Genomic DNA, 21,969 nt, shown 5'->3' with positions numbered 1-21,969 from the left:
TGGGCTGCGGTCCATGGGGTCACAGAGAGTCAGACAGGACTGAGTGACTGAGCACAGCACCGAGTGTTACTGTTTAGTGAGACTCACACCCTGGGGACTCAGGACTACAGCCCCTTCCTCCCACTCACTAGATGAATGGCAGATGCAGAGAAATTCACTTTCTTGTCTGGCTCTCCATTTTTCCATATAAATATAAGGAAGTGCAGAGAATTGTATTCACTATAATTTTTCCTAAGGAGAACACCATATTCATTTAGAAGAACTGCTTTGATGAGCTGTTTGAGGTGTCAGGTGAGCTCCTGAGGGCATACTCAAACAACAAAAGATGATCCTTAAACTGTCACTTACAGGACAAGTGGATGCATTTAGAGACGAGGAAGGAGAGGGAGTGAGAAGGAGGAGGCGCAGTCGGCGGGAGGGCTGACGTCTAAGACGTTTCTCTGGGGTCCTCACTTTTGGGGCGACGTCTGTTCAACTCATAAAATACTTGATGTGAGAACCTTTTACAGACAGTGATGAAGTGAAAACACTGGGGTCTGGAATGACACAATCAATGCAGGGATGGTCATTCCCCTTGGTTCCTCTGAAGCTTCTGTTTTAGACCAAAGGGAACACCTTGCAGGCTGGGTGTCTGTGTGATATATAACTGAGCTTGTACATGTGCATGGGAGTGCATGCCCGCTTGCACAGATGCCTGCTAATACTTTTGTGAAAGTTAATCTATACATGGACATACATATATATGCATTGCACACATGCATATGCCTTGAACCCGTGAATATGGTTGCAGTGTATACATATATAAGTGAGCTTTCACATGTATGTGAGTGTATGCATATTGCAGGAATGTCTGTTGAATGTGTGAAAGCCTATGGTTTTGTGCTTGTGTAAATGTGTGTGTGTGTGTATACTCATTACCCACCCTGTATTTTGGGAGAGCTCCCCTTGGCTAAGAGGAAGACTGTGAACTAAGTTGCTGGGGAAAGGCTGAGGAAAGGCTTTTCAGAAGGAAAGGCTGAGGGATACCCCAGAGACCTGAAGTCCAGACATGCCCTTCCCTTTTCTGGAAACAGTGTCCCCTAGTGACTCAGAAGGTAAGATGATGGATTTTTCCCCTCATCGCCCATCCTCTGCATGTCCCACTTTGTTCCCCCCCGAAAGAAGTGCTGCAGAGAGTGAGACAAAACCCCCAGAGGACAGAAAGACTGAGGAAAGGGCTATGAGGGGTGAAGAGGCAATTTGCAGGAATGCCCAAATGGGAAAGCAACTCTAAACAGAATGTTCTCTTAATAAACAAGAAATTAAGTCTTAATAATGCAGCAAGAAGCCCATTAACCCCTCTTGATCTAAGGTTTGCTTCTTCCAGTTCTCAGTCCTGAGGGACCTGGGCTATTTCGCCTTCTCTTTCACAGGCCCCTTAGAGAGCCTGAGCTGACACGTGTAATATTTATTTCCTCTGCCTCCTGGCTCTAACTTCTAGCTTATATTCACTTATTTAATCATTTACCTCTCCACTCATCTATCTGTTCATCTATCCATTTAATCATCTGTCTCCCCATCCATCCATCCATCTACCCATCAAATGGTAACTGAACTTTGGCTCTTCATTTGACCTGGGAGAAGCACTGGGAACATTACAAAGAAAAATCAGATAGAGTCCTTCTTGCCTCAGGCCACCACTCACCCTCTGGAACTCAACATCTAATTGTTGAGTATTGCTACTGCTAAGTCGCTTCAGTCGTGTCCGACTCTGTGCGACCCCATAGACGGCAGCCCACCAGGCTCCCCTGTCCCTGGGATTCTCTAGGCAAGAATACTGGAGTGGGTTGCCATTTCCTTCTCCAATTGTTGAGTATAAAGTCATCTTTAAGCCAAGTCTGTTCAGGTTGCTGCAGATCCAAAGGATGGACGGTCATGCTCTCCTGTATAACTGGCAAAGGCTTCATGGGAAGGAGCAGATATGAGTTTCTTATCCTGAACTCAGCTTAAATCTAGGCATGTGGAACCCAGAGATTAATTTTAATGATCCTGAATCTTCTCACAGGAAGATTTCAGTCTAGTAGTTAAGGCAGATGTGTCATTCAACAAACACTGTAGAGCCGGACCACTTTCGTATTTATCCCTTCATCCGCACATAAAATGCCGACCGTTTGTTAAGCACATAATATATGCCCAGATAGTGCTAGGCAATGACTGAAAGGCTGTTTCAAAGATGAAAGGCTCTTACATCCTCGTTGACTTCACAGAGCTTCTTCTTTAGTAAAAGAGACAGGCTGTTCAAGAAGCAATCACCAGGAAGTGTAGCAGAAACACAAGGAGGCCATGCATGGAAGCACGTGGTTAGTGTCCTTACTTCAGCCTAAGTAAACAGTTGGTGACTCATGGAAGGCTTCCTAGAGGTGGTGTTGAGTTTGGTGCCACCTGAGCAATGAGTAGAAGTCGGCCAGGAGAAAAGCAGAGCCCCAACCATGAGAGGAAAAAGGACACATTTGTGTAGGACCGAGCATAGCTGGAATGACAGCAGATGCAGTGGGGAGAGATCAGAGCATCAGTGGCTTGGGTCCCACAGTACCGACAGGGATGCAGGTGCCCCCTCCAGGCTGCATCCCACCCCACGCAGCAGTACCTTCACTCTTCATCTGGCGTGTGTGTTGAAGTGATTCCTGTGTGTGTCTGTCCACTAGACCAGTGTCGTCCAATCGAAATATGACATGAGCCGCTAGTGTGAGTCACATATGCCATTCACAACTTTCCAACCACGTTTCTAAAAGTGAAAAGAAAAAGGGGAGAGTCAATTTAACCATATATTTTATCTCACATAATATATCCAGAATATTATTTCAACATGTAATGAAAACCTATTATTGATATTTTTATTTCTTTTTTTCCTGTTAATCTCTTTTTATTTTGTAGTTGAAGTATATTTGATTTACAATATTGTGTTACATTTAGATGTACAGCAGAGTCATTCAGTTTTGTATATATTTCTTCAGATTCTTCTCCATTATGAGTTATTACAAGACACTGAATCTTGTTCCCTTCATTGTGTAGTAAATCCTTGTTGCTTATCTTTTATGTATAGTAATTTGCACCTGGTAATTGCACACTCCTAATTTATCCATCCTACCCTCTTCCCTTTGGTAACCATGAGTTTGTTTTCTGTGTCTGTGAATCTGCTTTGTAAATAAGGTCATTTGTATCATTTTTTAGAACCTGCATGTAAGTGACATCGTGTGATATCTGTCTCTCTCTGTCTTACTTCGCTCAGTATAATCACCTCTAGGTCTCTCCATGTCGCTGTAGGTGGCCCTGTTTCGTTCTTCTTTGTGGTTGAGTAATATTCCATGGCGCATAGGTAACACATCTTCATAAGTCAAGCATCTGTTGATGAGTGTTGCATTGTTTCCACGCCTTGGCTGTTGTGGATAGTGCTGCTATGAACACGGGGTACATGGATCTTTCCAAATTAGAGATTTCTCTGGATATGTGCCCAGGAGTGGGATTGCTGGATCATATTTTTTAGTTTTTTAAGGAGCCTCCACATCATTTTCCATAATGGCTGCACCAGTTTACATTCCCACCAACAGTGGAGGAAGCTTCCATTTTCTCCACACCCTTAGCCTTTGTTATTAATGGGATATTTTAGTTTGCTTTTTTTTTTTTTTTGACATTGTCCAGTTTTTGGGATTCCACTGTGTAGTTTATAGGCACAGTGCATCTCAGCTTGGAACGACCGGATTTCAGAAGCTCAGCAGCCGCATTTGGCCAGTGGCTCCTACACTGGGCAGCACGCAGGTTCACTGGGGGACTCCAAGGATGGGGCGCGCTTATTCACTCCTCACCGTTGCCTGGCGGTGCTCAGAGCACATGGAATACGGTGCATATATGCGAGCTACAGGATGGACGCCCTGGAGAGCGATAAAGCCAGGTGGTGACAGCTGTCTTGCATGGGAGGGTGTGGCCGGGGAAGCCGCACCAGGAAGGCGGTAACGGAGCAGGTTCTGAAGCGCGTACAGGAGACACGAGGCCACGGACACAGGGCGGTAAGAGGACACACTGCCATAGGGCGCAGAAAGCTGGACAGGATTTCAGGAGCCAGACGTGTAGAGGGAGGAAATCATGGCATTCCAAGCAGAAAATAAATAAACAAATAAAAATGGAGTCTGAGGAAAGACCGGGAGGAAAATTGGCAAGAATAAAGCATGGAGGCAGAAGGAATGGTTTGGCTGAAAGACAGACTGTAGGCTCCACAGGGAGCGCACTGAACCACAAGGAAACCCCGTTCTAAAAGCAGTCAGGGCGGGGCTGAGGCAGAGGGATTAACCTTTGTGTCAGGGCCGTGTCTGCCTCCTAGGATAACCACTGTGCTTCCCAGAGTAATTGTTGTGTGTGTGTGTGTGCGCGCATGCGCGCGCGTGTGTGTGTTTAACCTTCCCTTTAACTCAAAAAATCATCAGCATTCTAAAGAAATTTCAGTTATCTTAGATATCAGTCTTTTGTCCTCAGAAAGTCATCGGTAACGTTTGTTCTCTGACGACCCTATTGTATTGGGTTGACAAAAAGGAAGGATAAGTCTTATATGACTGATAATTTGTGGTACCGAACAATGGCAGAAGTTATTCTGTGCCAGGCAGAGCTCAGGTACTTTATGTCATTAACAGATTTAGTCCTATGACAACCTAGGAGGTAAACAGCTACTGTTTCCAATATTACACACGAAAACCCCGCCATGCAGCGGGATTTGCAACTGACTCCTGTAGCTCATTCAAGTCCAGGCAGTCTAGTTCTAGAATCAAAGGTTCTGCTACTATTCCAAGTGATTTTTGGTTGCTACAACAAACAGATACTAATGTAAGGACTTTGTATATACTAATTAATTTATTCTTCTTAATTACTCCATGGAACAGGTGCTCTTCTTCTTCTAATCTTGTTCGTGAATAAACTGAGAAACAGAGAGGTTGACGAATGTCCCCAAGTTCACAGTTAGTTGAGAGTGGAATCAGAGGTGCAAGAATCAGATCTGTTTAGGTGGAGCTTCCCTTCTGAAGTTCTGATGAATCATCCTGTTATCCAAAATAAAATCCGCCATAAATTCATACTCTTTGTAACATATGCATGTATTTCTAAGGAAAAATTCATGGAGTAAATTAGGTGAGGTTTTCTCTCTCTCTCTCTCTCTTCTATGCTATGCCCAACTTTCTTGTCATCTCCCCTCTCCTGCAAAATGTAGCTTAAGAAATATTTATTGAATAAATGAAAAAAGTGGATGGATTAACTGTTTACTATTAATATATCCCAAGCACCAGACTTTGAACAAAGGATGATGTTACACGCATGCCCAGTCCCTCAGTTGTGTCTGTCTCTTTGCGAACCCTCTGTCTGTGGAATTCTTCAGGCAAGAATACTGGAGTGGGTAGCCATTTCCTCCTTTGGGGGATCTTTCAGACCCAGGGATTGACCCCAGTCTCCTAAAGCAGTGACTAATATAGACAGTGGGCTTCCCCAGTGGCTTAGTGATAAAAAGTCCATCTGCAATGTAGAAGACCGAGGTTCGATTCCTGAGTCGGGAAGATCCCCTGGAGAAGGAAATGGCAACCCACTTCAGTATCCTTGCCTGGGAAATCCCATGGACAGAGGAGCCTGGCAGGCTGCAGTCTGTGAGGTTGCAAAAGAGTCAGACACGACTTGGCAATTAAACAATAACAACAATAATATAGACAGTATCTGCTTTCACAGGACTGACAGTTTAGTTCTTCCTCTCTCCGCAGACACATAGTTATTCCTATTTGTTTATCTGTATCTGTGTCTAAACTGTGTCTTATCTCTCTCTCCTCCATCTCTCACTCTCTCTGTCCGTCTATCTGGGAAGGGGTAGCGGAAGGAGAAAGAGAGGAAGGAAAGGAGGAAACAAGGAGGGAAGAGGAGAGGGGAGAAATGAGAGGAGGAATAAGAGGAACTGGATGGTAAGAAGGAACCAGAGGAGGCGGAGAAAGGAGCAGGAAGGGATCAGCTAAGTTTGTTTTCACGATTCTCCTCCTGTTGAAGCTTTGTGCTCACCGCCACCTCTGGACTGTGGTGTACTTGCTTGTACTGTGCTCTTAATTTTCAGAGGCAGTAGGAAATCTGGGCAAAATTAGAGGTTCAAAGCTGTTCTCTGCTTTGAAGCCCTGAAGCATCTCTACCCCTCACGGAGTTCAACAGCCTGCCTGACTTCTCTACTTTTCCCTGCAGGGGAGGAGGCCTTGACCATGTACATGGACAAAAGTCGCCTGGACAGAAAGTCAGGGAATGCCACACAAAGTGTTGAAGCTCTACACCAGCTTGCATCATCCTACTTTGTTGACCGCGATGGCACCATGAGGAGGCTCCATGAGATCCAGATATCAACTGGAGCAATCAAGGTACAGCTTGAGGGTGGCAGGTTCTTAAGACAGCAGCACTGCGCTAAAGTGGTCTGAGTCGATGGGCAGATGAAATTCCTAGCTTCCTCATTTCCTATGGAGCTAGCAGTGCCCCTGTCCAGCCACTCTGACTGAGGTTGTCCAATGCCCTATAATACCCTGAGCATTGTCATTAAGACCACACATACTGATTTCCTGGGGCAGCCCTGGCTGTGGTCATGAGGCATAATTATCCATAGTACTCTCTTTCAGTCTTCAAGTTCTGTGTCAATGATTTCCAGGTGCCCTTTATAGGTGAAGAAACTGAGGCTACACTGGGTAATTCATTTTCACAAGGTCATAGAGTTCACAGAAGTCAGATTATGCCTAAGCCAGTAATTGGTTAACTCCTGTGTTTTTCATCTCCCTCCCCCCATTTTATAGATATGAACACTGAGGTCCAAAAGTTGAAGACTTTTGCTCAGGGTTACACACCTAGCCAGTTCAGTAACAGGGATTAGAACTCTACTCTCTAGACCAGGGTCAGGAATATTTTTTGTCAAGAGCCAATAATAAATATTTCAAGATTTGCAGGTCATATGACCCCTGTTCCTACAACTCATCTATGCTTCTGTAGAACAAAATCAGCCATAGACAATGTATAAAAAAAAGATCATAGTTGTATTCCAGTAAAAGTTTATTTATAAAAACAGCCAGCCTGTCACATGCTGACCCATGCTCATCACCCAGCGCTGTAGACCCTTCCAAGGTGATGGAACAGCTCTGAATGTGTGCTGGCCAAGAAAGGAGCCACTAGACATATGGGGTTATGGAGCTCATGACATGTGGCTACTTACAAACTATATTTGTAAGGATTTTTTTTTTATTTAGTTAAATTTAAATAGCTGTATTGGAAAGAGCAGCTGTAAAGTTTCAGCTCACTGCCTTAGAGCATAGGTACTTAAATACTTCACTTTCAATATAAGAAATTCAAGGATTACCTTTATAAAGAGAATGAAGGAGGGCATTTTTGATAAAAAGGATTAGCTCTTTGGAGGGTTTCTGTGAAGATTTTTTTGCATCTCAAGTTCTCTTAAATCAGATTATACCTGCATTTTTTACCTCTCATTCTCCAGTCTGGTTTCTTCTGAATAAAATGCAGACTTAGTGTTAGGTGGTTGTTGTTTTTAGTCTTCTATCAAGACATTAAAAGGTACCTCTCAGGATAGTGTGCGTGTGAATGGTGGGCGGGTGGCAGGGGAGTGTTGGTAGGAGTCAGGCAGATGAGTCAGAAATTGACCAAGGGAAGAGAAGAAACGTGGGTGGGAGAGCCTTGCTGAGGAGGGAGAGAAATAAATCAGATCGACAAACAAAGAGCCAGCTTATCCGAGAAGAATCGCCTATATCGGGGGGATTATGTTGTTAGAGAACTCGGCACAGAGAGCTGGGGCTTTATGAAGCCATCCGAGTCAGAGGAGCAAAGCAAAGGCCTGGTTTTCATTATCACCAAATGGCTCCCTCCCCCCGGGATGGGATTCAGAATTGAGATATTGAAGCTCTGTCGGGAGATAATCCTCTCTTGTGCATCCTGGAAGTGCAGTCTGCCTCTTTAGGAGGAGTTTCTCAGAGAAATTAGACAGAGGCCGCTCAAGAAACCATTCTTGCAACAGCTCCACCCTCGACATTCAATCTGGGACTCAGGTTTTTCTAGCCATTTCTTGAGGCTACTTCAAGACCCTGCTGGTTAGAATGGGCCTCCCTGCCAGCTTTGTCTAAGATGAGCAGCCGACCCAGGTGGGGAAGTTTTGCCTTCTTGAGTCGTTTTCCTCTTCCTGAGTATCTCTATAGCAAGATGAATTGGTAGTTTTGAAAGTCTTTCAACAATAACCATGCTATTATTCTATACACACAAAAGGATAAATTACTTTTTAAAAGCAAAGCCTAATAACCTTCTATTTATGTACTGTTTCCTAAGTGCTGAACACTTCAAAAACATGATCCCTTTACTGTTAGAGTTGATATTGTAGAGATAGGGAAATTGAGGCTTATAAAAGGGAGTTACTGACCCAAAGCTCTACTGTTGGACAGAGGCGGAGCTGGCATTGCTAGAATCCTCCTTCTCTATAGCAGTCAGCGCTGTGTCTTAGCAGTAGGATGCAAACCCCAAAACAAGCCCACCAACGATTGTGTGAAATAATGGCAAATAAAGACCGAAGAGATGAAGAAGCCACTTTACATACGAAACCATCATATTTCAAGGTTATCTTTTAGAATAGCTGTTCGCCCTAATGTCCACCACCTCAGTTTTTCTCAGACAGTGTTTTAGAAACACACCGCCAGAGGACAGGGGCATTCATTCTCAGTGGAGCTGATTGTGCTCTTTGCTAATTTTTCTGTGAAAATGGGAATGAGTTTATTGTTCTTGCCTAATGACAATGCATACGTACTCATCGATAATGCACACTGCAATTTATAAGGCTCTTGGTAATGAGATGTCTATTATCAAACATACGCCACGTGTCAGGCACTTCCGCCCATCAGGTTTAGTCTCACAACCTTCGTGGGAAGGATTTATTAGCTTCAGCTTTCAGGAGCCTAAAGAAGTGCCCGCCTGTGGTCACACAGCAAATCAATGGCCCAGCCAGGATTTAACACTGACCCTCCGATTTCCAGAGCCCATGGTTTCAAAATACCCTGTAGTGTTTCCACTTGTTATTAGTTCATATAATACAGTGGCTCGGTGGCTTGAGAACCAAGGATAGAACCTGGGCATTCTGGCTCCCGTCTGTGCTACATTGCCCTGCTAGCCTGTCTGCTTGGTGCCAGTCAGCGCTGGTCCTCAGCACAGGCAAGGGGCTCGGGGAGTGGTCACAGGCGCAGTCACAGACTCTCCCTGCTGCTGCTTCGCTGCTGGGGGCCGACTCTGCAGGATCCGTCTCAGCCAAGGGCATCTGTCTCACACCTGTCGCCCTCACTGTCCACTCAGGTCACAGAGACACGCACTGGGCCCCTGGGCTGTAACAGCTACGACAATCTGGACTCTGTGAGTTCCGTCCTTCTGCAGAGCACCGAGAGCAAACTGCACCTTCAAGGTAGGATGTCAGTGAAAGTGATGGGAGCTGAGAGGGGAGGAGGGAGCAGCCTGCCGGAGGAGGGATGGGAGAGTACCAGGAGGCCAGAAGGGAGGGAGAAGGAAGAAGAAGATGAAAGGCAGAGAGAGACCAATGAAAGCTAAAAATGTGGAAATCAAGACAGTTGTGATATGATGTCTTTTTAAAAATTTTAACATATATGGGACATTAAATTCATGGTTATTAATTAGTTTTCAGAGATAAAGTATGGAAATGTGAGCTTTATCTGATTATTTTGATGAAAATGTCTAAACAGTGTTATTTATAGATGTTCCAGATCTAATATATATTAAAGTTTCATATCATAGCATCTGAATTTCCCACATTATTGTGTTTGATTCTCAATGTATTTTGGCAGATGTTATTTGAATTCAAAGAACTATAGGGCACTTTATAGAATTTGGGGGTTCTGTGGAATCTTCTTTCTCCTTTGTTAATCATTTGTGGTCTTTAGCACACTCATGCATATATATGTGTTTGTGTAGGCGAGTGTACTTTTAGCAGAGTTTGCAGATGAGAACATTCAGTGCTGGCTAGAACAGAGCAAAACAAACACTCTTAGGCATTGCTAGTGAAATTGCAATAATTCTAAGGATTAGTTTGTTGAAGTATATATTTGTATTTGTTCATTATCTATTGTATGTAAGGTCCGTATATACTCAAGACCTTGAAGGAAACATGTTTTAAAACAGTCATTTTATCCTGATTAATTCATCATGAAGAGAAGGGGAGATTGTAGGGGGGGGGAAATGATAAGACTCTTAAGTATAGATAGTGCTGTTTTAAAACAGCAAAAAAAATAATAATAGCAAAGAAAAAAAACAGTGTAAAGATCTCAGCTTTTTACCTGAGGAGACTAAATGAATTATGTAGCATCCATATCACATAATATTAGGCAGGTGCTAAAATGTTGTTTGTAAAGAATTTTCAAGATATGTGAAAATGATTTGGTATGATGTTAATTTAAAATGGATGATTTTGATTGAAGGAATGGTATGAACTTAATGTAAAAAGATAAGGAAAAATAAAATTGCAAGGAATTATGCCGAGATGTTAAGAGGTTACTTCTGTATGATTAGGTTAGAGGTGATTTATTTTAGGCTTCCAATTCCTTTTCTAACTTTTCTACAATGATCATGTATTAACTTTATAGTCAGAAAAAAAAATGGCATATACTTTGAGCGAGCTAAGAATGTGACCTTCTAGAAAGGTATATGATAAAGGTGATTCTGAATGTCAGTGGGAGGAAAGTTGGGTTGAGATTGGCAGATCGAGCTAAGCAGAGCCTAATATGACTTTTATATTCCGGTTCCTTGGCAACTCTTTGATTCATGCTCCTGTTATGGAAGATGGTTGGAAAGCTGTACGGGGTGAGCTTGGCAGTGTCACTTGGGAGCAGTGAATGAAAATCCATCAGGGAAATTCAGGTCAAGAGAACGGTCTAGTGTTAAAACAAAAGCCGAGAAAACAAAACCTCAAATACATGAAGAATAATCCTATCCCTCTTTATTAGAGAAAAGAGTAGACAGATGGGTTTGGTCATGCCTGATAAGAAATGAGTAAGAAAGACCAACCAACCTCGGGGGTGCCAAGATTTCCAGCGTTAGTTCCCAAATGCCTACAGTGAACTTGTGGAGTGAGAGCAGGGTTTGAATCCGGGAAGGGCGGCTCCGATCTGCGTCTGATCACCCTGCTGTGCACGAAGGAGGCAGAGAGGCCTGTGAGTTATATCTGGAGTAAATTTAGATGGGATGAGCAAGATGTTGCCAGGCAGTTATTAAGATCTTAGGGACATTTAGAAACTGATTTACCTTGAAGCTAAGGAAGTTTAAGATCCAGGGCTCTCTGGCCTTCTAAGTCCCTAACATTTTGCATTCTAAATATTCACATTCACATGTGATTTTGAATTCCTGTCCTCAGTAGGCACCTGTAGTATAAGCCTCAGTCGTCCAAAGTGCTCAGTCACTAAGCACTTAAATGAAGTGAGCATTAATTTGACAGTAGTAGGAACCATGAAAGGGTTTTAAAAAACAAAATAGCAGGAAGAGATTAATGTTTGGAAAGATTGATCTGGCTACTGTGTGGTCAATTAATTAAAAAGAGTAGATTAGAGTTTGGTGACCAGTTAGTTAAGGACTGCTGCAGTATTCAAGATGAAATGCCACAAATTTAGGAGGTAGCAGTTGAGATGGAGTGAAATAGACCAATTTGGAGTTACTTAGGAGGCATCATGACCAGGATTTAGTGAAAAGAACATGAAAGATTTAGATATTTGAGTGACTGGAGTGAAAGGATAAGATAGAGCTGATGGACAGGAAAATACATATGATTCAAGGTAGTGTGTCATATAATAGAGATAGCAAAAGTAATGCACATTATTATGGAGATTCGGGAAAATAAAAGGGTAATTCGTTCTATCTGCCTAGGTAGAGGAGTCATAGAAAGGAGAAAAATACTCACCTGGTGGAGAGTAGAACAGAGAGAAGCTTCTTACTGTAACACAGAAGAGTATCTCTTGATTTAGAGGTAGGCTGATATTTATACTTGGACTGCAAGAACATCCGACCAGTCCGTCCTAAAGGAGACCAGTCCTGGGTGTTCATTGGAAAGACTGATGCTAAAGCTGAAACTCCAGTACTTAGGCCACCTCATGCGAAGAGTTGACTCATTGGAAAAGACTCTGATGCTGGGAGGGATTGGGGGCAGGAAGAGAAGGGGACGACAGAGGATGAGATGGCTGGATGGCATCACCGACTTGATGCACATGAGTTTGGGTGAACTCCGGGAGTTGGTGATGGACAGGGAGGCCTGGCGTGCTGCGATTCATGGGGCCACAAAGAGTCGGACACGACTGAGTGACTGAACTGAACTGAACTGATATTTATTCAGTAGCATACAGAAAGCAGCAAGTGAAAGAAAAAGGTTGATAAACTGGACTACATTAAAATTAATTTCTGTTCATTAGAAGATGCCATTCATAGAAGGAAAATTCAAGTTACAGAGTAGAAGGCAATATCGATGATAAATGTATCTGACCCAGAACTGATGTGTAAAATGTGTACACCCCAGGATTGAACCTGGGCCTCCTGCCTTACAGGTGGATTATTTTACCAACTGAGCTACCAAGGAAGCACACAAAATATGTAAACAACCTCTGAAACCAGTAACTAACAGGCAGACAATCCAGAAAGACAAGAAGAGGGATGCAAAGACATGAACAGGCACTTCACAAACAAGAATATCAAAATGGCAAACAGATATTTGAAAAAGTGAATAACTTTACTTGTCCTCAGAAAATGTAGAATAAAACTGTTCAGTGTCATAACACAGCAGTCAGTCTGGCTCAGTTGGAAAAAACTGACAATATCTAGGACTGATGATGTGGAATGGTGGGTGTGTACACGCATTGCTTCCAGAAGAATAAATTTTCCAAATTACTTTGGAAAGCTCTTCTTGGCAGCTTCCACTAAGAACTCAATATGCCTTGACCCCATGACCCAACAGTTACAACTCCTAGGAATATGCCCAAAAGAATTATTACATATGTTCACCAAAAATCATGAATGTTCACTAGCTTTGTTCAAAGGAGTCTCCTAAATGGAAATAGCCCCCAAACCCCCATCAACAAGAAAATGGATAATTTGTCATACACTCACATGACGAGCTACAGTACAGAAATGAGAAAGAGTAAACCATGATTCGTGTTTTATGTTTAGCTGCTCTGGGTCTTCATCGCAGCGTCCGGGCTTTCTCAGGTGGTGGAACGCGGGCTCAGTCGTTGCAGTGCATGGGCTTAGTTGCCCCGCGACATCGGAGACCTTAGCTCCCCAACCAGGGTTTGAACCCACGCGTTGAAAGACAGATTCTTAAGCACTGCACTGCTGGAGGGGTCCCTAAACTGCCGTTCTATGCGGCAGTATGGAAGAATCTCATGCACGTAACACTGAATAAAGGCGAGACTTCCCTGGTGGTCCAGTGGTTAAGAATCAGCAGGCGACGCAGATTCAATCCCTGGTCGGGGAACTAAAATCCTACGTCTTGCAGACCAACTAAGCCCTAGTTCCACAACTAGAGAGAAGCCCACACTGCACAACGAAAGATCCCATGTGCCACAAGCAAGATCCGAATAAGTAAATATTAAAAAAAACAACAACACAGAATTAAAGAAGCCAGATAGGAAAGAGGAGATGCTCTTATGATTCTGCTCTTCCCACTGGTCAGAAACAGTCAGACACATACACTGTTTCAGGATTCCTTTGCAGAGGAGGAACAGGGGAGTGACTGGAGAGAGATGAGAGAGGTTTCTGGAGGTCTTGGTAAGGTTTTGATCACGATGGCCACACATGGATGTGTTTACTTCGTGAAAATCGATACAGCTGTACACACATGACTTATATGTATACATTTCTGTGTATAAAATATGCAGCTATTAAGCTTTTTAATAATGTGCTCTATTTTGACATCCTCTGCAAAAAGAAAACATGAATAAAATGGAGACATAAAAGAGCAGGAGGTGGTCCAGCCCGGCCTAAAGGGAAGCTGCATGGTCTTGCGAGTTGAAGAACCAGAAATAACAGACGTTGCTTATTAAGCATGTCCTTGTGTGCCAGGAGCTGTGTTAGTTTATTTTTACTATACTTATATTTGTGTGTTTCTTTTTATTTAACTTGCATTTGTTGTATATAATGGGATTTATTACATTTTTAATGCTCATAGCATTTGTAAGGGAGGCATAGGTAAATAACATTCCCAATTTGTAGGTAAGGAAACTGGGACTGAAGAGAGGTTTCTTAATAAGCGACTGAGCCAGAATTTTAACCCCAACAGCCTGACTTTAGAGTTTCTCCCTCTTAAAATGGGTGGCTCGGCATTCCTCTGGTCCCCTCCTGATGCCTCTGCATGAGGGTTGGGGGCAGATTCTGCAGGTTTATTAGGGTAGATGGAGGATGATACGAATGGCACTCGAATGACCTTCACTTTGTGGTGTTTCATAAAAGGTTCACAGAACAAGGCAAAGGCGGAGAGAAATAGAAAAATTTAAAAAAAATAAAAAAAGGAATTTTGGAGATGGAGACTCGAAATGAAAAAGAAAGTATCATGGAAATGAAAAGAGGCTATTAGTAGTCAAAGCAGCAACCACCGAGCTACTTGTAATAATGCTAATGGCATAATGATAACTTCTCATTTTTATCCTTCTCTCTCCAAGAAGCCCATTGAGTGTTTTACCGACATTGTCGTGTAATTGAATTGAGTATCCATCTGGTGAGATGGATGTACAGAGAACAGACCTCTGCCTCCATAGCTCACTGACGTGGAAAGGGATGCAGAAAAAATAGTTTGCTGAAATCTAGGGATAATTCAGAAATGTATTCATTCACACATTCACTTACTCATTTAGTAATATTTATTGAGTGTCAGCTATACATCAGACATTGTTTTAAGAACAGGATACAGAGCCCTGAATAAGCTAACTCTCAGTCATTTTGGAGTTTACATTGAGTGTGTGGGTGTTGGGGGAGCAGACACTAAACAAGTAAACAGAGAAATATATTTTCTTTACAGTCAGAGGGATAGTGAGGGAATAGGTCATCTAGAAATTTGTAGACCGTGGAACAGGCTTTAGATTTTACTCTGAATGAAATGAGAAGCCAGTGCAAATATGGGCAGTGGGATAACTGGACCTGACTTCCATTTTATGTGAATTACTATGACTGTTCTGTAGAAGAGACTTGTAGAGGGCAAGATCACATACAAGGAACCCAGCTGGAAGGCCATCATATTTATTAAGCTGAGAGAAAAATGACAGCCTGGGCCACCGATGGTGACTGTGAGGGTTGTAAGAAGTGACTGAATTGTGGACATACTTTTAATTCGAGTGGTGCTGACATTCTTCGGCAGTGGACTGAAGAAACACTTATGAGAGAGAGAGAGACAGAGGATGTTCCCGGAGTTTTGCCCGAGCAGCTGCAGTGATCGGATTCCCTTACTGCTATGAGGAATACTGTCGAAGGCCGTGAGGAATTGGGTCTGAACCTAGGTTTGAGAAGTCTGATATGTCTATGTTGAGTGGACACATGGAAAGTCAGGGGAGAGGACAGTGATGTAAATTAGCATACGGATGATAGCTAATGATGTGAGATTGGATAAGATCACCTTGAGAGAGAGTATAGATAGAGAAAAGAAGGAGCCCAGTGATTGAGCCATGGGGAATTTAATATTTATGAGTTGGGATAATGGCATCATAATGAGGAACAAGGAAAGGAAGCTAAGAACTGGCTGAGGAGCAGAGTGGAGGCAGTGATGGGAAGAGAGCCAAGAGAATGTGGCATCCTGGAAATCAGGTGGAGAGCTCATTGTCAATTGTGTCAGTTGCTGCTGATGGGATGGGGAAGATGGACATGAGAAGAGAGTAGCGGGGTTAGCAGCATGGAAGGCATGGGTGACCCTGACAACAATGCTTCGGTAGAGTTATGGGAGTGGAAGCCTGAGTAGAGTGACTTCAGGAGAAAATAAGAAGAGAGGAAGTGAGGGCAGGGCTTTAGCAAACTCCAGAGGAATCTCACAGTAAATGGTACAGTAGCAGGTGACGTGGGGTCCCTGAGCTTTTCTTCTTTTCAAATATAGAAGCAACAAAACTCTGATATGTTGTCGGGGAGTTATCTTCAGAGAGGGAAACCTTGATTCTGTGAGCAAGAGGGATTTTGCTCCACTGGGGTCATGGTTGAGCAGGGAAGAGTGAATAGGATCTTGTATATGACTGGAATTATTTACCTTAGATAAGACCTCCTGCAAGTTCGTACAGGGTAAAGGGAAAAAGAACATATGGACTCAAAGGTGGGTCCAGTTCACAGTTGTGGTAACAGGGCCAGTTTCTTCAACTTTACTCCTGGTCACTTTTCATTGACCTGTTAAAAGGTCAGATTTTCAGTTCAGTTCAGCCGCTCAGTCGTGTCCGACTCTATGTGACCCTATGGACTGCAGCACACCAGGCTTCCCTGTCCATCACCAACTCCTGGAGCTTGCTGAAACTCATGTCCATCGAGTCGGTGATGCCATCCAACCATCTCATCCTCTGTTGTCCCCTTCCCCTCCTGCCTTCAATGTTTCCCAGCATCAGGATCTTTTCTAATGAATCAGCTCTTCACATCAGTAGAGTATTGGGGTTTCAGCTTCAGCATCAGTCCTTCCAATGAATATTCAGGACTGATTTCCTTTAGGAAATCACTTTCAGATCTTAAGATCACTGACTGATCTTGAATTATTTCTCTTCCGCCTCTTCCTTTTTTCTTCCCTCCTTCTTCCTCCTCCTCCTTTCCCTTCCATTCTTTCCCTGTATCTTCTTGAAAGCTCAGCTCCTTCCAGAGCAGTCTCTATCGCCTATCACTGATGCCCTCGGAATCTGTTCATGCCCTAAATGACGGCTCTTCTCTTGTTCATTGAGTTCAGTCCATCTTTCCACACCCAACACAAATGTCCATCCTCTCATCAGGAATCCTTCCTTCTTTACCTTGTCTTGGCTCACCTCCTCCCATCACCATTTCTCTCTTCCCTGGCTCATCGCAATGATTGTCAAGCCAGTTTTCTTGATTCTGATCACTTCTGCTGACCCATCCCCATCTAAGCAGCTAGTATGCTCTTCCTAGCACCAAATCAAATACTGTTACTTCTCTGCTTAAAACCCTTCCCAGTCTCTGAGACACCTGGGCGTCAGGCTGGTGAGAATCAAACTTGCGCCTGTTTTCTTGGCTTTGTCATATTCCACCATCCAGTACATACCCGCATCCTTACTCCAGGCCTGTGGAATTTCTTACATTTTACTATAGGCATCTTTTTTGTTATTGTGTTTATTACTTTGCACCTTTGTACATCATTTCTCCAGTTCCTGGACTTCCGCTTCTCCCCGGAAAGCTCCTCTTCCTGCACCTGCTCAGGCTGTTAGACACCCTGTACACCTTCTTCTCTTCGATCTGTCACGTGATATTATTAATCTGGCTCCCTAGTTGGAGTATAAGTTCCTCATTGCTAAGGGCCATCTCTGTCTCTAGCATGATATATACAATCTGGCTCATAAACAGTGTACATACATGGAAGATACATGTTAAATGAATTTATAAATAATTGATGAATAATTGAACGAATCACCCAGCCCATAGTGAGCTCCATTTGCTCTGAATTCTTATGATTCTCTTTGCACATCATGCCGGATCCAGTTCAACCTGAAAGGACGATGTCCTGAGACCTCCTCTGTGCCAGGAGCCTCCCTTCCTGCACGGAGAGCATTCTTCAGAGGGCACGTGCCTTTTCTGCGCTGTGGCTGTTCTACCTTTCAGGCGAGAGCCACGCGCCTTTACTCTCCCAAATGCCACCTCTCCCCAGAAGCCTCTTTTAAGACCCCTTGTATGGCTTTTTTTTTTTTTTTTTTAAACTTCATCTTGCAACATGTTCATTTCATTTAGGTTTTACCTTTCTTATTAAATTTAATCATAGGTTTCTTTAAGGAAGGGATTTTGCCAACTTTGTGTTTCATTATATTAAATATAGTGCTGTGGCCATTGGGACTCATATAATATCTATTTGCTGAACTGGAAGTTGGTATAGTATTGGTGTAACAGTGACCGGAGAAGGCAGAGGACCAGGAGGCTGGGGGAAAGGAGAGAAAGAGGAAGGGAAACCGGCGTGGGAAGAAAGGGAGGCGAGAGCAGGTGAAGGATGAGGAAGTGAAGGGTGGAGGAGGGGGACGGGGAAGGGCAGAGAAGAAAAGGGAAGAGGAGCAGGGGGGTGAAGAAGAGGCGGAGTCGAGGAGGAGAGGGAGGGGTGAGAGGAGGCGCCAAGGCAAGAGGAGTGCAGAAGACCCCTTTCTTCAGCGGTTCCTCGTTTGCATCATAAACAGAGCAGAGATGATTTTCAAGGCCTCTTGCATCAAGTAGGAGAAAGAGAGGGACAGAGCGCGTGGAGCTGTTTAAAATCAACATTATTTTGAGCTGTTACACCTTCTCAGGCATCGTGCTTATACCCATGAGCCTGTTTATCTCTCCCACCAACTGAGAGCTAGGGATTATGTTACCCCATTACACAGATGAAGAAACTGAGGCCTCCCAAGGTAAAGTCACTTTCCCAAGGCCCCCACCCCCCAGCTTCTGGCTCCCGGCTGCCTGGGTGCCAAGATAGCTTTTCTCAGGGAGCTTTGAGTCCGCACAGCACATTCTCTGTGTGGAGAGAATGGGACTAAATCCCTGCACAGCTGCAGTGGTAGAGGAAGCGAGGAAGGAAGGTGATTCCGTCTTTCTTTCATGAAGCCCCATGGCCCCCCGGCGGCCTTGTGACCCCAGAGGGAACGCCGAGCGATTGCTACCAGCACCGGCTCTAGTCAGCAGCTTTGGGCTGAAACCTCATTAAGAATTAGCCCGGGGTTGCAGGCAATGGCTCGTGACTAAGGGCCTTCTTGTTGATTAGCAGGGGTCTAGGAGGCACTGATGGGGATCCAAATTTCCGCCTTCCCGCGGCTCTGTCTGTAAAAGCCTGTTGGACAAAAGAACAGCGCCTTCATGACAAATGGGATTGCTGACTGCCACCCAACTGCTTGAGTCCAAATATTGGTTTTCCTTTATGAGCCTAGGAGCGCTGTGTTCTCTGCCTTGTGAGAAAAAGTGGAGTTCCACTTAGGAAGTAGATTGAAGATGCCAATTAAAGACTGAATCAGAACACAAGTAGAATAGGGAGGCAGGCATAAGCAGTTGCTCAGTCATGTCCAACTCTTTGTGACCCCATGAACTGGAGCCCATCAGGCTCCTCCGTCCGTGGGATTTTCCCAGTAAGAATACTGGAGTGGGTTGCCATTTCCTCCTCTAGGGGATCTTCCCGACCCAGGGATCTATCCTGTGTCTCCTGCATTGGCAGGTGGATCCTTTACCACTGAGCCACCAGAGGAGCCCAGAATGGGAGGATCTGAGAGCAAATGTGATAGTTATAAGTCCTTGAACTAGTTAATTAAGTCTCTGAGCTTCTTCTGGTCTTCTAATCTGCAAAATTAGACTGATGCTGAAGCTCCAATACTTTGGCCACCTGATGCAAAGAACTGACTCATTAGAAAAGATCCTGATGCTGGGAAAGACTGAAGGCAGGAGGAGAAGGGGACAACATAGGATGAGATGGTTGGATGGCATCACGGACTTGATGGACAGAAGTTTGAGCAAACTCTGGGAGTTGGTGGACAGGGAAGCCTAGTATGCTGCAGTCCATGGGGTTGCAAAGAGTTGGACGTGACTGAACTAAACTGAATCTGCACAAAATGGGAATGAAAATACTCCTGTCTCAGAGCCATGATCCTACATTTATTTGGAAAATATATAAAAAGTTCAGACAGTAAAAAAATCTGCCTGCAGTGCAGGAGACCCAAGTTTGATCCCTGGGTTGAGAAGATCCCCTGGTGAAGGAAAGGGCAACCCACTCCAGTAATATTGCCTGGAGAATTCCATGGACAGAGGAGCCTGGCAGGCTGCAGTCCATGGGGTTCACAAAGAGTCGGGACATGACTGAGTGACTTAATACTTAACACATATATGGAAAGCATCTGACCTAAAACGAAGGGGGTTGATATAAAGTAATAGACGATTTCCTGGATAATTCTCACATGCCAGGTATAGAGTTCATTCCTTTATATCAATCTATCGTGGAAACCTCAACACAATCCATTTTCCAATTTTGAGAATTGAGGCTCACAGAAGTTAATTAACTGTCTTGTAGTCAGCAGAGCAGGAATTTGAGCCCATGTCCACTCAGTGGCAGTGCTCTGTAAGTACGTACTGCGTCGTGTCTCAACCTGAAATGAATAACATAATCATGGTTTTTATTGGAGCTGGTAGTTCTGTAGCCCTTTCTATGTGCCGATAGGTTCTGCTGTTGACTTTTGAAAGTCTGTGATTTTCCTAAAATTACTTGCCAACTTGTGGATGTGCGTAGGCGTGCCATTTCCATAGCTATTCTCATACTCTCAAAAGAATCCAGAACCATAAAAGATCAAAATACCTTTAGAACAGACGATTGTGAGAGCCTTGCAACATTCCAGGTGTAGATGATGATAAAAAGGGCTGCCTCTGACCAGGGGAAACCTGAAATAAAGTGGTGACTCAATACTCAGATCTGTATAGAAAGAGCTGGGTATGCTGATGGAGTATTAGCTGTATTGTGTGTGTTAGGCGCTCAGTCGTGTCTGACTCTTTACAACCACATGGACTGTAGGCCACCAAACTCCTCTGTCCATGGAATTCTCCAGGCAAGAATACTGGAGTGGTTGTCATTCCCTTCTCCAAGCTGTGTTGCTGCTGCTGCTGCTGCTAAGTCGCTTCAGTCATGTCCGACTCTGTGCGACCCCATAGAGGGCAGCCCACCAGGCTCCCCCATCCCTGGGATTCTCCAGGCAAGAACACTGGAAGCTGTGTTGAGGGAAGGCCTATTAGAGGGTTCATCTTTTGGTGTGTGGTCATGTGAGGCTCTGCCTTTCAATAAACTTGTGGCCAAGTGTGCAGCACAGAAATCCTGGACTGATCAGTGATCAATGAGACTATTTGATCTACTTCAACCACCACGTCTCACTCGATCCCTCATTGATCTCATTGATTGTACAGAAATCAGGCATCAGGGTGGCCAAAACCTAAATCACCCGTGGAAATTAATATATTGACTCTCCTTAAACAAGGTCCCCGTTTATTTTTATTTTATTTTTTATTTTATCTTTTGTTCTTACCTGTCAGAATTTATCTCAGGCAGAATTAAGCTCTCCTTTGGCACTGCAAATATAGCTCTTTCAATGCATTTCACTGTATTCTGGGTACATTCTACCTTTTGTTATGTGCACAATTGTTCATATTTGCTACTGAATTGCCCTGATCCCTGAAAGTAGAATCCATATCCTTTTAAATTTGCTCATTATTCAGTTTTTACTTACTTGATGTGTGCTCTTACTTATATAGTGTATGCCCAATATATATTTACTGATTTAAATTTATGTGAACTATCAAATCAATTTGCTTTGAATCTTAGTTTTTTTAAATTGTGATGAAATATACATAACAAAGTTTAATGCTGTAGGCATTTAAAAGTACACAGTTCAGTGGCATTAAGCCTATTCACAGTGTTGTGCAACTACCATCCCTTACTAGTTCCAGAACTTTCTCACCATCCCATGTGGAAATTCTGTATCCATTAAACTGTCCTCTCTGCTCTTCACTCCCTCCAGTTCCTGGCAACTACTAATAGCATTTCTGTCTCTATGGATTTGCCTGCCCTGAACATTTCAGATGATTGGAATCATATAATCTGTGTGTGTGTGTGTGTCTGGCATCGTTCGTGTAGCGAAATGTTTTCAAGGCTCATCCATGTTGTGGCATGAAACAGCACTTCATTCTATGACTGAGTTAATATTCTACTGCGTGGATATCCATACCCACATTTTGTTTGTT

General features: G+C 43.6%; 1 protein-coding gene across 1 annotated transcript in view; it reads left to right on the top strand.

Annotated features, from left to right (window-relative positions):
* Nucleotides 1–21,969, top strand: part of BRINP1 (BMP/retinoic acid inducible neural specific 1) — a 198,869-nt gene that overhangs the window by 128,485 nt on the left and 48,415 nt on the right. The window contains exons 4-5 of the mRNA XM_027550652.1: nucleotides 6,232–6,401; nucleotides 9,367–9,472. Of these exons, the coding sequence (XP_027406453.1) occupies nucleotides 6,232–6,401; nucleotides 9,367–9,472 (276 nt within the window). The remainder of the gene's footprint in view (nucleotides 1–6,231; nucleotides 6,402–9,366; nucleotides 9,473–21,969) is intronic.

This window comes from Bos indicus x Bos taurus, chromosome 8, assembly GCF_003369695.1.
Source record: "Bos indicus x Bos taurus breed Angus x Brahman F1 hybrid chromosome 8, Bos_hybrid_MaternalHap_v2.0, whole genome shotgun sequence".
In the NCBI taxonomy this organism is placed as follows: Eukaryota; Metazoa; Chordata; class Mammalia; order Artiodactyla; family Bovidae; genus Bos; species Bos indicus x Bos taurus.
Note: the sequence above shows the minus strand (reverse complement) of the source record. Positions and strands in the feature narration are given on the sequence as shown.